The sequence below is a fragment of the Molothrus aeneus genome, chromosome 2 (genome assembly GCF_037042795.1).
Source record: "Molothrus aeneus isolate 106 chromosome 2, BPBGC_Maene_1.0, whole genome shotgun sequence".
Taxonomy (NCBI): Eukaryota; Metazoa; Chordata; class Aves; order Passeriformes; family Icteridae; genus Molothrus; species Molothrus aeneus.
This window is the reverse complement of record NC_089647.1, coordinates 92,500,238-92,516,409: the sequence shown is the minus strand read 5'-3', so window position 1 is coordinate 92,516,409 and position 16,172 is coordinate 92,500,238. Positions and strand designations below refer to the sequence as shown.

General features: G+C 39.3%; 1 protein-coding gene across 1 annotated transcript in view; it reads right to left on the bottom strand.

Moving 5' to 3' along the window:
• Positions 1–2,404: 2,404 nt before the first annotated feature.
• RAB20 (RAB20, member RAS oncogene family) overlaps positions 2,405–16,172 on the bottom strand; it is a 29,071-nt gene continuing 15,303 nt past the window's right edge. Inside the window, exon 2 of the mRNA XM_066571616.1 lies at positions 2,405–4,363. Within this exon, the coding sequence (XP_066427713.1) occupies positions 3,843–4,363 (521 nt within the window). The 3' untranslated portion in view covers positions 2,405–3,842. The remainder of the gene's footprint in view (positions 4,364–16,172) is intronic.

The window sequence follows — 16,172 nt, the reverse complement described above, 5'->3', positions numbered from 1 at the left end:
CCATTCCACAGTTGTAGTTGTAGAATCCACTTTCAGGAAGCTAAAACACCTTTCTACAGAAAAAACTCAGCTACAGCAAAACAAAACAATCCTTTTACTGAACTAGAGTGCTCCAGCCTAGGATGTAAAAAAAACCACAAATGTTTTGCCTTGGTTTGACCACATTTTCTACTTCAAAGCATGGTGTATGCTTCCTACACTTTCCTGTTTGAAAACATGTGAAGTAGAACATGCTGCCGAGCCTGGAGAAGATAAATGAGGTTATATTTCCCTTCTATAGGTATTGCAACAGTGTATTAACCTACCTATATTCTATAGGTAGTGCAACAGTGTATTAACACTGATATAAGTGAAGTCAACAAAGTGATGTGAGTTGACCCCAATTATTCCCTCAGAGCTATTGACCAAAATAGCAGAGTCTGTTCACACCCTGTATGACTGTGCTTGTCCATGGCTGCCAGAAATAGAAAATTAGCAAACAGCAAGTATGGCCTTGGCACAGGAGGTGTGAGATTGTTGCCAGAGGAGAGGCTGAGGGGTCACTGCCAATATGCCAAAAGCACCCAAGGGCAGGCAGCGGCTGCCCCTGTAACCCCATGGGGACCAGTGGCACCTCCAGACATGGCCACTCACTGAGGGGGAGTGGGGACATGGCCCTGCAGTTGTTGTGCACACAACAGCTAAACCCTGCTGAACAAGGGACAGAAGCAACATCACAGCACCCCACGATTCACTAACAGAGTAACAGAAAGAGGCAGGAGGCCTTCCCACCAGGATGTGGGCAAGGATGCAGCTAAGAGGCTCAGAAGCTTTGCCAGCCCTATGGGCACTGGCAGAGGAGGCTTTTTTGTGGCCCCCACAAGACTTGTAGCCTTGTTGGGGTTGTCAAGGGCCCATGGCAGACTCCATTTTGTACCATGAGTGCCTGTGGAGGGCAGAAAGCAGGATGGATCCTTCTCAACCACTCTGGCACAGATCCTTCCCCATGGTCAGCCTGGCTCAGCCATCACCTCAGGCACTGGCTGGCCTGTAGCTCACATTCACCCAGCATGGCCAAAAATAGCACCTCTTTTATTTCACTATATGATCACTTCACATAATCCAGACACAACAGGGAGAGGGGCAGGGGGAATAAATGCTTGTCAAATGAGTTCCCCCTCCCTGGCATGGCAGGCAGAGTCCATAGCCCATGCTTTCAACCACCTTCAGCAGTCCTGGCAGGGAGGATTTCCCTTGGCTTCAGCAGCATCACCACAACAGGCCCAGCCCCAGACAACTGACCTCTTCAACAGCTCCCATGTATTACACAACTACTTCCCAGGTTTTGTCCTGTAATCCCATGATCTCACAAAGGCTGGTACAGTGTCATCCCATCATAACTCAGAAATTTCTCAAGGAACAATAGCCAGCAACACTAAAAAAAACAAGATCATACCAGACAAGAGCAGCCTTAAAGGCAGGAGTGCATCACACAAGACTGGTTCCTGTGTCATCTTATTTGGTGAAAACACCCAAGTTGGAGCTTTTAGAAAGACTTAACATCTCATATGAATCAAGCGCTGGTGCAACTAAATTGCAAATATTTATACCTTAAGAAGTGTTGGATGTTAAACTTACAACTATTTTTCCTATTCTGTGCCTTCTAGATGTATATCTCCCAGAATGCCTGACCTTGCAATCAGCATGTGTTGCAGGTTCAGCTGCCAACAGAAGCAGAAAAGCCAGTGCTGGACTTCTCACAAGTGTGTCTGCAGAACCCTTTGGTCACAAACAAAACTGAGAGTGTAGCCTGTTTGTCTCTTCCCAGTCCTGAGGGAAGACTACATACTGGCCCTGGAATTGTGTTAATGACTAGAAGGTTTCTAATTATACACATTTTAAAATACCACAGCTCAGGTGCTGTTTAGTCTCTGACACTGGTAGGTGTCTGCAAGCCACTGGCAAACCCAAAAGATTACAACCCTTAGTAGGGCCTGTAGCAATAGGAAAAGGGGTAATGATTTTAAACCACAAAAGGACAGGTGCAGACTAGATACAAGGAAGACATTTTGACAATGAGGTTTGTAAAACACTGCAACAGGTGTTGCACCTGTTGCACCACCCAGAGAGGTGGTAAGTGCCCCATCTGTGGAAATATTCAAGTTTTGATTGGACAGAGTAACCTGATCAAACTGAAAACCTACCTGCTCAATGCATGGGGAAGTAGACTAGATGACATTTAAAGATCCCTTCCAACCCAAACCTATGATTATTTTATTTAATGCTGAGTGGTTTCTCTCTCAAGCCATTCTTCCCCACTACATGTGTACTATGAATTAACTTGAAAGCAGAAAATAAAGCTACTGCTCTGCAGGAATTTGCTCAATAGGATGAACTTCTGAAAAAAAAAAGTGCTTTAAATACATTTAGTAAAAATTTAATTTATTATTTATTTAGGAATTTTCTCCCTATATATGGAACAACTGTGATTTGGGTGGGACAGAGAGAGGCAGTGACAAAGAATAAGAACCACCAACCCTTAGTTTTAGAAAATTGTACCAGAGGCACCCAAAGGAAGATGGAGTCTCCACACAGGAGCTCACAAAACTGAAAATATGCAAGCTGCATCCTTGGGCTTGAGTGGTTGGCTGCTTTTGGGAGGAATGGGGGCGTCTCAGGTTGTGTTTAAAACTAGAAGTTCTTCACTCTGCCTCAGTTCAGTGTGAGCTCCTGGGTCACTACGTGCATTCTTTGTAGCTGAGAGGGTTGGGAAACTCCAGGAGCTGTATTAAGTGTTAGCCACACCTTTTTACTGCAGTCAGGAGAGAAACCTGTACCTCATTATTGCTCTTCATGGGCTTCTTACTCCACAAAAGGCAGTTTCTTCCCTTCCTCCTGCATTAGCCTGTTTCACATCAGAAAACACCAGTCTTCACTTCCCTCCAGGTAGAGGTAATTACTACTCCAGGTAGTAATGTCATGCATAGCTGATAAAAATCAAAGCTGCAGCTCTGCCTGAGAACAACTAAGGAGTGGGAAAAGAGACAGACACAGATGCTGAACACAATGAGACCCCTAAAGGCACCAAAAAGAGGTTTTTACAAAAATACAGACAAAATAAGATTGATTTCTTCCCCAAAACCCACCTATATTAAAAAGAATTACAAGGGAAAAATGGAAGGAAAGAAAAAAAATTCCTCCTGCAACTTGCAATTAGAACAGCCAGAGCTGGGATACTGCTTGTTAACACATGAAAGCCCACTATGGAAGAAGAATTCTCATTAATAAAGTCTCCAAATGAACAGTACATATCCACAGTGATTTTAATAGTTCAGCTTCTGAATCATATGCTGTCAAGTCTGACATAAAAAGATTGCAATTGATTTATTAGCTACAAATATAAATATACCTGGATTTTCTTTTTTTCCTTAAGAATAAAAAAGTACTGTGTGTTCAGTCTTCCAAAGTCAGAATCGTAAGGGAAAAGATCATCATATGAAAGTTTTCAAGAGTACACAAACAGATCATTTACATGCAACATGAAATGGCAAGTCACTAAAAATCAGAATCTTTCAAATCTGTCCAAATGATTGTCACTACCCATTCTAATAACACACCACTTGTCTTCAGAGCCCATGGAAACTTAATCCATAATTTCACTTGCATTCCCATTTTTTTATACACAGAGCTTCCCAGAAGCCTTTAACGGTCAGAAGATTTATTGTTTCTTTTCTTTTTTTTTTAATACACCGTTTTAGTCTCCTTATTCCTCGACTTTTCCTTTCTGGTCAACTGCAAGCAGTTCATAGTCCTCATTTTGCTGGAGTGAACAATCCCTCCCCTTTCTATGTCACATAGATGGTTCAGGCACAACAACCTGATTTTGTCCTTTTGGCTGGCTTGTAGTCCGTGATGTCTACGGTTTGCGGTGGCCCCTCAGCTTTCTGCCGTATGATTATTGGGACTACCATGTCAAACACAGTTTCAAACAGGTAGTCCACCTTGTATCCTGTCTTTGCACTGGTCTCAAAACACATTTTCTCAGCTGCTGGAACATCCTTCTCATCTAGCATTTTGTATTTCAGTATCTTTTTATAGAGCGCGATTGCATCCTCTGCACGGACTTGTTTTCGCACCTTTGAGCCACAGCTGGCACCAGACTTCCCGGGTCTGTTTTCATCCGGTGCTAAAGTACAGTCATCGCTGAGGTCAACTTTATTTCCAACAATAGCAAAAATGCAGTCAGCACTTGCACTGTCTGTCAGAGCCAAGAATCTTTCTTCCAGCTCTGTCAGGCTCTGGAGGCTGTTCACGTCGTACGTGAGGATCACAGCAGCCGCTCCTCTGCAGTACATAGACCCGAGGCCATGGAACTGCTCCCGTCCTGGCAAAGGTTTAAACAGCAAATGTTAGCGTGCTGGAAAACACATTATTAACCAAGTAAGAGAGTTTAAGGAATTTTAAACCAATTTCACAAGTCTGGATGAAGCAGTGAAGATAAAAAGGGGTTATTTGCAGCACTTTCAGGTTTTTCCTTCTGTTTTTCCCTAATAGAGAGCAACAGTGCCACAGAACAGCTCTGCTCACTGCTTGCTCAGTCTCAGAGAAGGGAATCTGTAGAGACCAGTGAACAAGGAGGCTCATGCAGCTTTCATACTTGCAGAGAGCAAAAAAACCCTGGCTTCTTTTTATTAAATTGCACGCTAGTCGATTTACATCACATTAACTACTACCTTGCTTGCACCCACAGGTGGCCCATCCATCTACCTCACCATTTATAAACAAAAAAGTTCTACTGTTTCAAGTTTTGCTAGAATTTATTACTCCTATAAATCCAGCATGCATTTTTAAGTACATCTAATTCAGAAATCTGTATCAAAATCAGTAATGCACTTCTTAAGTTTTGAAGGATTTTGTAAGTGTGATGCTACATGCTCACAGTTCCCAGGTACCTTGGCTTTACAGGAAAGGTCTCTTGTTGTATCCAGCCTGTAGTGATATGCATCTGTCCCTCCACCAGTTTTCACACATTTTTTAGAGTATTAAACACACAATATATAGAAAATCCTAATGCATTCTAAGAGAAATTAATCTTTTAAGTTGCCCTGGTCATTGCTCAATAACCAACAGTTAAAACATTTCTTTCTCCTCATTCAGGGACTATCTTCCAGCACCTTCAAATAAGCTTTGATGGTGTCCTTCAATTTCATTTATTGGAAGACAAAATTGACTCTTCTTTAAATCTTGGGAAGCAAATAATGTTCTTCAGTACTTGCAACAGGACTAAGGGAAATTAGGCAGAAGACAAACTGTGCTTTCCTTCCTATTGAGAACTGCTACCTTCCCCAAATACTTCCTACCTGAAGAATATGCTGTATGTTTTACTATCCAAGACGGTATCAAGAAAAAGATAAAACACACTAGATTTCAACCAGCCATCAGAGTCAGCCTTAGGCCACTACATAAATGTGAATGAACAGAGAAAAAAAGAGAAAAAAGAGCCAACTACATGTTTATTAACATTTAAAAATCAACATCCGTTTCCATCTCTTTTCATATAACCCCTCTGCACAGAGCCTTCATTTATAGAAAATCTGGAAGAGATCTGGTTACATTCATCTTCTGCACAAAGCTACTGACCACCAGGAGCTATTTCATCATCATCAATGATTCATCATTAAATTCTTGTAAATGACTGTGGAACAGGAAAGGCAGAAGAAATTAATGCTGAAAAATGGAGGTCAGCACACATTGGGAAAACACATCTGCACATGGACATGCACTCTGTGAAAGGAACACAGAATCCACCTCCAGTGGGGAACAGAACTGCAGTAAGTCCTTCAACAAACATCAGAACTGTACTCCACAGCTGCCAGAAGAGAGACAGTGCTCATCATTATCAGTAAAATAGATCTGGGAAACATCAAGCTAGAACATGAAATCCAAATCTCACTGCACTTTTAACTCTGAGTGAAACTCTGGCAACTGCCAGAGAGAGAGGTTTGGAAAGGTGCAGAGCTCACTATAAAGAGGGGTAAAAGGAAGCTGGTGAGAATGCTCAGAAGTATGTGAAACATTTACATGAGGAAAAATTGTGGAATCTTTCAGGCTGGTGAATGATTGGAAAAAAGGGTAGAAACAGATGTCCATAAATTCAGGCATAATGCTGAGAAAAAATAAATAGTTGTTCCTCAGTTATTTTCTCGTCACACCGAAAATGAGGATTTCACATCAAAAACATGCGTGTAATTTAAATACTTTCCCGCAAAGTGAAAAATTGGTAATAGCAGTTACCTCACATTGCAGAGGTCAAAAGTTCAGGAAACAGCATTCAGAAAATCATTAGGCAAAGTTTATGGAAAATTGCTTCAGTGAAATTTTGTATAACCTCTGATTTGCTTTCCCTCAGCAAAAGAAGTTCTTTAACTCATGAACTGGGAGGTAGGAAGAAAGGAGGTTTAAAAAAATTAGCTATACCCTTGTTTAGGTATGTTGAGTAAGGGCAAGGGAGATTGGGATGCAGGGGATGGAGGAGGTCAGTCTTTTTATGCTTTTTTCTCCAAACTCATGCTAAAGATGTACTTTCAGTTGCACTGCAACTGAGTCTTTAAATGTTTTCAATAGAAGTTTGCACCATGACTGATTTTATTCTCACCCGAACCCTGATTATACCATGGTCTGGAAACCACAATGGAACATGTATCTCCCCCTGCTCTCCCACTTCAGATGCCTAAGCTATAAAATGCAGCCCCCAGAATCGTTTGCTACAGCAACCAAGCAGTAGAACAATACTATTACTTGTTTTATGGCATTTGTATGCTAATCTAATCTTGCACAGCATAATATAAACCATGACACTTTTACATGGCAACTACCAACTGACTACTTCTATAACTAATACGTTGTTGAAAGGGGGAAAGAAACAGTAAGAATTTACCTTGCATAAGAAACTAATTATATCAAAGGAATGATGGATAGTCTTCTCTGGTCACCCTAACAGCACAATCAACATGCAGAAAAAACTGCATAATGTATTTTTGTAGCAGTTTCCTTGTACAGACCACTTCTGACACTTATGGGCTGGAACAATTCTACATATGGAAAAAAAACCCAAAACTACACAAAGTATTTAAACTAACGTATGTCCTCAAGGTGTCAGGCAAAATAGTATCAGACGTTAGGATGGAAAATATACTGCATGAGAACAGCTATCCCCATCTTATAGCCAGTTATGTTTTCCTCTGGACCCATCTGGTCCCACTCCAACCACATTTTTTTTATTCAATTAGTTAAAGTAAGTGGTAAGCCCTGAAACCAACAATTAAACAATTTTGCCTTTTCAAAAAAATAAAGAAAGAAGAGTGAAAGAACTAACAAATAATTTGTAGTCAAAGGAATTGCAGGAACCACCAAATCAACCACAAAGGCACAACATCAGGGAAAATTCTGAAAACCAAGCAATCAAAAACTAATTTTCACTTCCTTCTCATCTCTATATTTTGCCATGTTTAGAGCAGTTCAACAACCCTGCAGCTGTATCCCTATCTGTAGCACCATCAGCTTTCCAGAAGGTCTTCCATCAAGTATATGAAGACCTGTTGGAGACTTCAGCCACCCAGAGGCAGCACAACCAACAAGCATTTTCCAAGTCCTGCAGTGGTTGTCATAAACAAATCCAAGAGTTTTGAGCCAAATGGACCTCAGTACCATGAAGTTTGTAATAAACCTAACAGAGAAAGAAGGGTAGGAAGACCTTGCAAGAGGCTGGCTTGTCAAATAAGCAAGGCTAGATTTAAAGCGTACTAAGACTTGAACTTAAGGCCTCCTACTGCACTTTGACCTCTCAGCTGGAAGGCAGCAGCCCCTGGGAATGCTTTCTCTGGATGGGACCACAGCCCATCCAAGCATCCAATCCCTTCCAGCTGCGGGATTCACTGACAACAGCAACTTCAGTGCTGCTCTTGGATCTCTCTGCCTGCTCACAGCCCCTGAGGGTACTATCCAAAGTAGCCCATGAAGCTGCTGTGGATGTTTATGAGAGCAGAAGCCAGATTTGAATGCTCCTTACCTACCACCTCTTCAAAGGCTTTCACCACAACTTCTGAAGTGGCACAACTTCTACCAGAAGTTTTAAATCTCTCAGTGTTGAGCATGTACAAGAATGCAAAACAGGCTGTTACTTTCAGTCTGGACAGAATAAAACACAACGACTATTAAAGAGCAAAAAAGGTCTTCAATAAAGTACTGAAAAAGTACTGTTTCTACTCTGATATCATAGTCTAAGTGGCAGCACAACTCAGTTCCTAAGGTAAATATGTAGTGGGGGAAAGTACACAAATGTGGGCTACAGAGGCATGCAACCATTGTGTTAAAATTGCACAAGATTGTCGAATTGTCCAGGAAGTACTCAGTCCATAAACCAGGGACCTTCCAAGGATTTTCACTGTGATTTGCACAGTACTGTAATCTGAACAGTAGAGAGGAATTAACAGAAACACAAGGTATCAGCTAGCTTCTTTCTTTCAGATTCCCTTTCTGCTTTATAGGAGTCTGAACTTGAGTGTACACAGTGAGGGATAGGAACTGTACTTTGGGGAGATAGCTCGAAGAGGAAAGAAAAGAGAAAGTATGACACCCATGACACAGCACAGAAATCAGGATTAGAAAGAAATGAGCTTTGAGGATTCAGCTGCAGTAGATGAAGGTTCAAAGGGTGACCCTTATGCTCTTGAGTTACCTCAGCAGGAACATCCTCTCAATCACAAGGGTAGACAAAGATCCCTTTTGAAAGGGGAACAACATTTCTTTCTGTTCACAGACAAGGCAGTAAAGTGGTGACCCTTTAAAGGACATCAGGGGAAACAATTTTGCTAGGAACTAAGATTTCTATTTGTGCACATATACCAAGCATTGTAATGACTACCAAAGAACAAACAGTAAAGGTCCCTAAAGGTTTCAGGAAAATTCTCCTGCCCACATATGAGTCAGGTTTTGAGAGTGATGAAGTCAGGGTTCTTCATTACCTTGTTCAAGGTTGGTATTTATTTCTTGTAGGTGGCTTTATCATATTTCCCTTGAAGTCAGGAGCTTTGTTAAGAACTGGACTACATCTGTGGTTACTTGGAGATAAAAAAATAAAGCTTTCCATCCCAAAGGATTAACAAGGATTACATAAATAGAAATTTGTGGAAACATGAGTCACAAAGGACTGGAGAGTCCAATTTCTTCATGTCCAGGAGCTGTCAGAATACATGATTTCCTGATCTGCCAGAAAAATGCCAACATTTGGTTTTTCTTCAAGACAAAATTCCCCATGGAATGACAGTCTGTGAGACAGAGAGAAACTAAATAATTAAACCAACAAATCCAACTAAACAAAAAACTTCAACACAACACCCCCTACCTCTCCCCAGAAAAAAAACAACCACCAACCACAAAAACAATTACAGTTGAGTAACAATAAAATTCATTTCAGCTCCACCTTCACCCAGTATTTTACATTCACAAAGCTGCATTATAGAAGACACTTGCATATGTTGAAGCTTCAGTATGCAGCAGATGTCTAGCTCTGCTAAAAAACAAGATGACGTTTATTTTGTTTATACTCATTACTTAGATATGAATCAACATTCATGGCATGAACTGTGCCCTATTTTAGCAGCTTCTATTTAAGTTATTAAAATTAGATGTGTATGTCTTGGCCAAAGCAGAATATAACATAAACACAGGAGAGCAGTGATCTTAATACCCAAAGGGCTTTACTTGCATGTTTTAAAGTAGAAAGAGCTACACATGAAAGAAGAAAATAACAACCACATGGGTTAAGTGAACAATGAACAAAGGAAAATTCTTTCATAAAGCTCTCCAAAGAGAAAACATCAAAAACAGTCAAGAAAGTGGGCTCAAAGTAATACATGATTGAGACATGCTTACTCCACTTCTAAATACAATTTATTCTGAATTGTTAACTCAAGAATCTCATAATAGAAGACAAATTTGTGAAAGAAATCATCTCTTCCCTTAAATCTATGCAGTTTTTACTTAATGAGCAAGTGCTTTGGGTTCTGAAGGAGTCTGAAATTGCCAAGACCCTGCAAACATCCCCACTCTACAAACATGAATTATTCTAGTCTTCTAAATCTCCTTCTGCAAAACAGCAGCTCAGTGTGAGAAAACAGCCCACACAAACCAGAAGCAGTCTTTCACTTCTCACTTAAGCAAGACAAGAAATCAAACTGAGCCCTGTCTTCCAGTCAGCTTTAATTATTGTACTAGAAATACCACACTTCCACTAACAGATGTGCCCCTTGGACACAAAATCAATAACTAGAAAGACTAGAACTTGCACACTGCACAATCATTTTCTATGAATTCCTTAAACACCCTTAGGTCTGGTCTTAGAAAATTGAGGTTATTTAAAAACTCTTTTAAAATAAATAGAAACAATTAGCACAACTTCAGTCTTTGTAACATTTTTATTTTCGCTCTGATTTAAAACACAAAAACATGTAAAAGCACCATCATGTTGCACGTGATTCCTTCTTGCTACCAATATATACACACACACTGAGTCCTTATCACAGAGGTTATTCACAAGCTTAAATCCAAAGCTAAGAGCCAAGCCTGACAGCATTTAGGTATTCATACTGCTGCTTTTATAGAGATAAAGGACATGTACTGCATGAGCTGCTTCTCCTCCCCTGGAGGCTGGTGGTCAGGAAGGCAGATATGCTCTGGACATTAGCTCCAAGTGCTACAAATCTCTTCCCATAAAAAGATCATAATATCCCAACGGAGGCAAGTCCCAGATTCAGAGGAGCCAACGATGGATTTGAGCTGAGTGCCACAGATGAGAAAGCCTTATGGACTGTAAGCAGTGAAGCAGAAGATGCTTTCTAATACATTTAACTCCATGACATTTGAATAAAAGGCAGATCTCAAGACTGCAGTGCACTGCTATACAGGAGGAATGTAACATTATTTTGCTGATCTGGAAGTGGCATTACATTATGTCACTATAACCTAGTCCCCACTGAATTCACATTCAGATTTTTTATACAATCTACTGGCAGGCTATAGAATAGAATTCTATCCAATATTAAAAATTCAGTTTAATAGATATGATTTTTGCCTGGACAACTAGATAAAGTTACTCAAGAAAATCCAACTAGTCATCTCACTGGAAGCAGAGAAATGCCTTGGCACTATAATCCAAAATTTATGAGCTATGGTTCCACAGCATAACTTTTATCCTGAAAGATTAAACTGTACCTTTTACATAAATAAAAATATTAAAAGAGATTTTTTTAGAAGAGTACTAAACTACCACCAGTGATTCCACAGTGTCTGGGATAAAGCACATCCAAAAATATATGTAAACTGTTACTAGGGAATCCAAATTATGATAGAAATAAAAATCTAGGGAAAATACACAGAGATAACTAAATGAAGGGCTGTGAGAAAGGGTTAATTCTTAAACACATTTTTTAAAAGAGCATGACTCTTCTCTTTGGAAGCAAATTTATGCAGGAATACTTAACAGATATTAATATATTCTCCATGGAATAAGAGGAAAATCTACAACAGGTTTCAGGAAAAGCTGGATGAAATTAATAGCATTACTAAGCATCAAGGCCTTTTACTAGGGATTCTCTCTCTAATACAATATGCAAGCGAAAAATAAAACTCATCCTTTATTTCCATTCCTTTACATAATAAAGCCAACATCCTTTTGGGCATCTAAATTAGCTATTAAGATTCTGCCAAGAGAAGACAAACTACCCCCTAGAAGGTCTACACCAGCACCTACAGTGTGCATTAAGAAATGCAGCTCACTCTTCCTCTGCTTTATCTAAGAGTACCAAAAGCACAAATTGTGTTGCTACACAAATAAAAAAAAAATCACTACAATCAGTGTGTCTGGGAAAGGAATTAATTCAGAATAATTATAAACAAAAAGCATCACTAGAAGCCATCTGAAATAATGAAAAATGGGGTGATTACTTACTGGAAATGGAAATTCTGCTATACTTTATACATAAGAATAGTAATATCATTAATGAAAAAAGCTATATGCAGATTTATTTTCGCCTACTTCTTTCCTCTCCCCTTAAAGTATAACAATTAAACTAAAGCTAACTAATATGCCATAAATAAGATTTGAAGGACATGTTTCAGCAAGGACCAACAAATACCAAAGACGTAGAAGATTCTGCACTAAAATTCACCTACTTTCTTGAAAGACAAGTCTTCCTTTAAAAAGGATTAATAACTTTGCTAAAATTAATGCTGCCTATATTTCTTTACAGATTCAAGCTTATTGTTTGTTTAGAGCATTTACAAAAGGAAAGTTACACAAATCCCAGGATGGTTGGGGTTGGAAGAGACCTCTGGAAATCACCAAGTCCAACCTCCCTGCTGAAGCAGGCTTGCCTAGAACAGGTTGCACAAGATAATTCCAGGTTTTGAACATTTCCAGATAAGGATACAAAACCTCCCTGGACAGCCTGTTCCAGGGCTTTATCACACTCAAAGTACAGAAGATTTTCCTAATATTTAGATTACACTTCCTGTGGTTTGATTTGTGCCTTCTGTCCCTTTTCCCTTCAATGGGCACTACTGAAAAGTCTGGCCCCACCATTTTGACACCTGTCCTTAAGATTTGTATGTGGTGGCAGGATCCCATCTCAACTGGCTGAAATAAACAATAGCACAAACTACCATTAATGTGATCCTCTTTATGGTTCTCACCAGGAAAAAGTGCTCATAATTCTATTTTGGCTGTGTTTCCTGTTTTTATAGGCCAAATTCACTCAAGAAAGCCCTGATTTGTTGGGAGAAAAATCCCCTTTATGCCCTTGACCTTTCTAAGGAAATCTTTCCCTTTTCAAACTTGAAGTATACAATAGGTCAAGCAGTTTTAACTGACTCTTTAATTTTTATTAGACCATCAATTCAATTAACATTCCAAAAGTGATACTTTGGCACAATTCATATAAAACAATTCTTCCAAAGAAGTTCACTTAAATGGGCCTTTTATTGTTAGGACAAACAACACACTGAGAAGTTATGCAAGAATGCCAGTGTGGTGTGCTGCACATCACATGTCAAACTCTGCAAGATGTGGTTAATGATCTACAGGATCATCTGAACATTATCTGAAGAATAAGGGTTGTTGCAATGTGCTTTTCTTCACAAAAAGGCACACACAAACCCCTGTTTAATAAGAATCACAAAACAGAAAGTACTGGGAATTTTTTGCTGCAGATTAGTTTTATTTCATATTCTCCAAGAAGATTATCAATGTAGGCATGTTCTGGCAGCAGCTCCAAAATAAAAGGCTAGTTACCACTTTTTTCTGATGTGTGGAAGAAAAGCCCCAAAAGCCATGTAGCTTTAATTCACAGCACACCTCCAAAGAACCAACAACTGAAACATGGGTAAAAATTTCCTGGTCTTTTTGACAGTTAACAGTGTGATAGTTTATGGAGAAATCTGCTTTTAGGTAAAAGCTTAATTTTCTAAAGGCAGCTAAACTAAAAGCAGATGCCTAGCAGCTTACACAGGTGCCCATCAGTTTCATCCTGGAGAGCATTCTGAGTCCCAGAGGTATCCAAGAAAGCTGATTACCACAGATGAAGCCTTCGCACCCACAGCTCAAATATAATAAACATCCCTCAGTCATCTTGTCAAATTCTGTATTATTTGATCATTAATTAGTTTCAATATTCCCAGAACCATTTTTAATCCAGGCCTGAAGAGTAGTTTGTCCATTTTCATTCCATAACTGGTAGTGAAGGCTTGCATTTCTGGTTCCCAATGATAGACCTGTCAGACACACTCAGTGAAAGAAGGAGACCAAGTTTACATGGGTGAGAATAAAAGAGGAAAGAAGAAAAAAATCATAAAGGAAAAAAACATTTCCAGAGCATGATCAGAGATCAAGTGTAATCCTCATTCAAATTTTACCTCCTGCATAATAAAGATGATAGAATTTCACTCAGTCCTTGTCTTGTGACTTAGGAGAAATTTGAATTCTATAAAGTATCTAAAGAAAGGAAAGTTAGCATCCCACCAATTAGCTTGCTGGAGTTCAGCTTTCAGATTCTGAGTTTTCATAGACTTTCAGCTTTACAAAGTAATCTGTTCAAAAAACAAACACCCCTCCTTCAAACACCAAACTAAAAAACACCACATTCCCCAAACCCCAGAAAAACTCCACAGTTCTCATAAAAGGTAATCCCCTATGACTTAACCTCCTTCTTGTTCGGCCAGAGAAATGAGTCTTTTTTTCACTCAGAGTCTTTGCCTCTGGCATATTTCTCTGAACTAAAAATCCTACCCCTAGCTCCTTTCTCCCATCTTTCCATATTATTTTATTACCAAGAATGTAAAAAGAATATCACTGAAGTCACAATGTTACCTAAATTCTTGATGGCTTTTATCTCTCCCTACTTGTTGTACTTTCCAGAACAGCTCATAGGTTCTGGGACAGCACAAGGTCTCAAGAGCTTGGTTTGCCATCTACTCCCAACTCAATGGACCTAGTAAAACACACTGTTGCCTAATGAATCTAGCTTAACCTGCTGCCAGCACCCCATAACATCAGTCTCTCTTCATTTGCAGCCTTATATGTTTGTTTAGTCTGTATATTTCTTGCTACAATCGTCTTTTTTATAAAGAGACTTATAAACTCAGTGCCTTTGGACTAAAGGCATATTTAGGGTTTCTATCATCAGCAATGCCTTCAGCTGCACAATGCCTGTATAAAGGAGAAGAAATATCAGAGAAGTTTCCTATTATCCGCAAGATTTAGCCCACTAGTTTCAGCTTTTCTGAAACAAAAGAATACCTGGAATCTGTTCTACTACATAAATGCAAAATTATTTTTCTTGTTGTCAAGAATAAATTAGAACTTACAATTCTAATAATGAAATTAAGACTGAGCTTCTGAACTCACAAGAATTTTAATTTCAAAACAGACGTTCCCATAGAAACAGTATGCTTTCCATCCAAAGCTATCACATTTCATAAAAACACAAATATGCTTCCTATCCAAAGTTTTAAACTTCACCATATTATGTCTAGCAATACAAAGCATTACACAGAGACACAGAGAAAACCTCCTAACCACACTACATAGCATGTTTTTGCCAACAAAAACTTTGGCTAAACCCACATTAAAAAAAAAAAACCCTATTTGTAGCTAAAGATTCCACTGATGGCTCTACAATCCTGAATAACTTTTACATTTAGCTAGCTGGATTCACTTTTTTCAAACCATTTATTTTATTTAGTTCTCTTCATGAACTGTGTTCATTTCTTGAAAAAGGAGATAACCCCAGAAGATTCAAGCACTTCATGTATTTTCAGCTGCCTGGAAGGGTAGTGCCTTGTAAAAGATGAACAGAACTAATCCTAGGCCTGCCAGACAGGCAAGTGTACCACAAGGTGCATCTTCAACACAAACTGAAAAAATGACACCAGTTTTTAACTGTTTCTCTCTGAAATCTCACAGCTGTGAAGGGAAATGTTTTATCTAAACACTGATATCTGGCAAAAGAAATAAGGGCCAAACAGACTGATGGGACACTACCATCCTATCTACAAATGCTCCACCAGAACTCCAGCTGAAATCTAGCATCAACACCATGCCTACTGAAAATGTATCAGGGTAGTAAATTAAGCTAATTGAGTTAAATCCATGAAGTTCCTATATGCCTCTACTGAAATGAGAACAGGAATGCAATAATGAAACTAGAAATTTAAGTAAGTAAAAAAGCATTGATGTAAAATTCTTCTGAAACTATGTGTCTAAAAGAAAAGTTGAAACTGCTGCTTAGAAAGAAGTGGTCATTTGGCAGCTTTCCTTAAGGAAAATATGATTGGAAGGAAATCATAAGGGGAGGGGAAAAAAGAAACCTTGGATTTACTTTGGAAGAGCTCTGCAGGAAGCAATATCACTGAACACTTAACTGCAGCAGCAGAGCTTGACGGTGAAATCCCGTTCAGCAGTGAGTAACAAAGAGGCCAGTGACAGGACAGGGCTGCACAACAACCTGACCTAGCCAAGACACTCGCTTCTGGCCTCTGGGAGAAGCTTTTCAGCTTCAACACCTGCTGAAACACCAATTCATTTCCTCAAAGAAAAGTACCTTCTACAGAAAACAAATCATTTTCCACAGGGAGAGTTC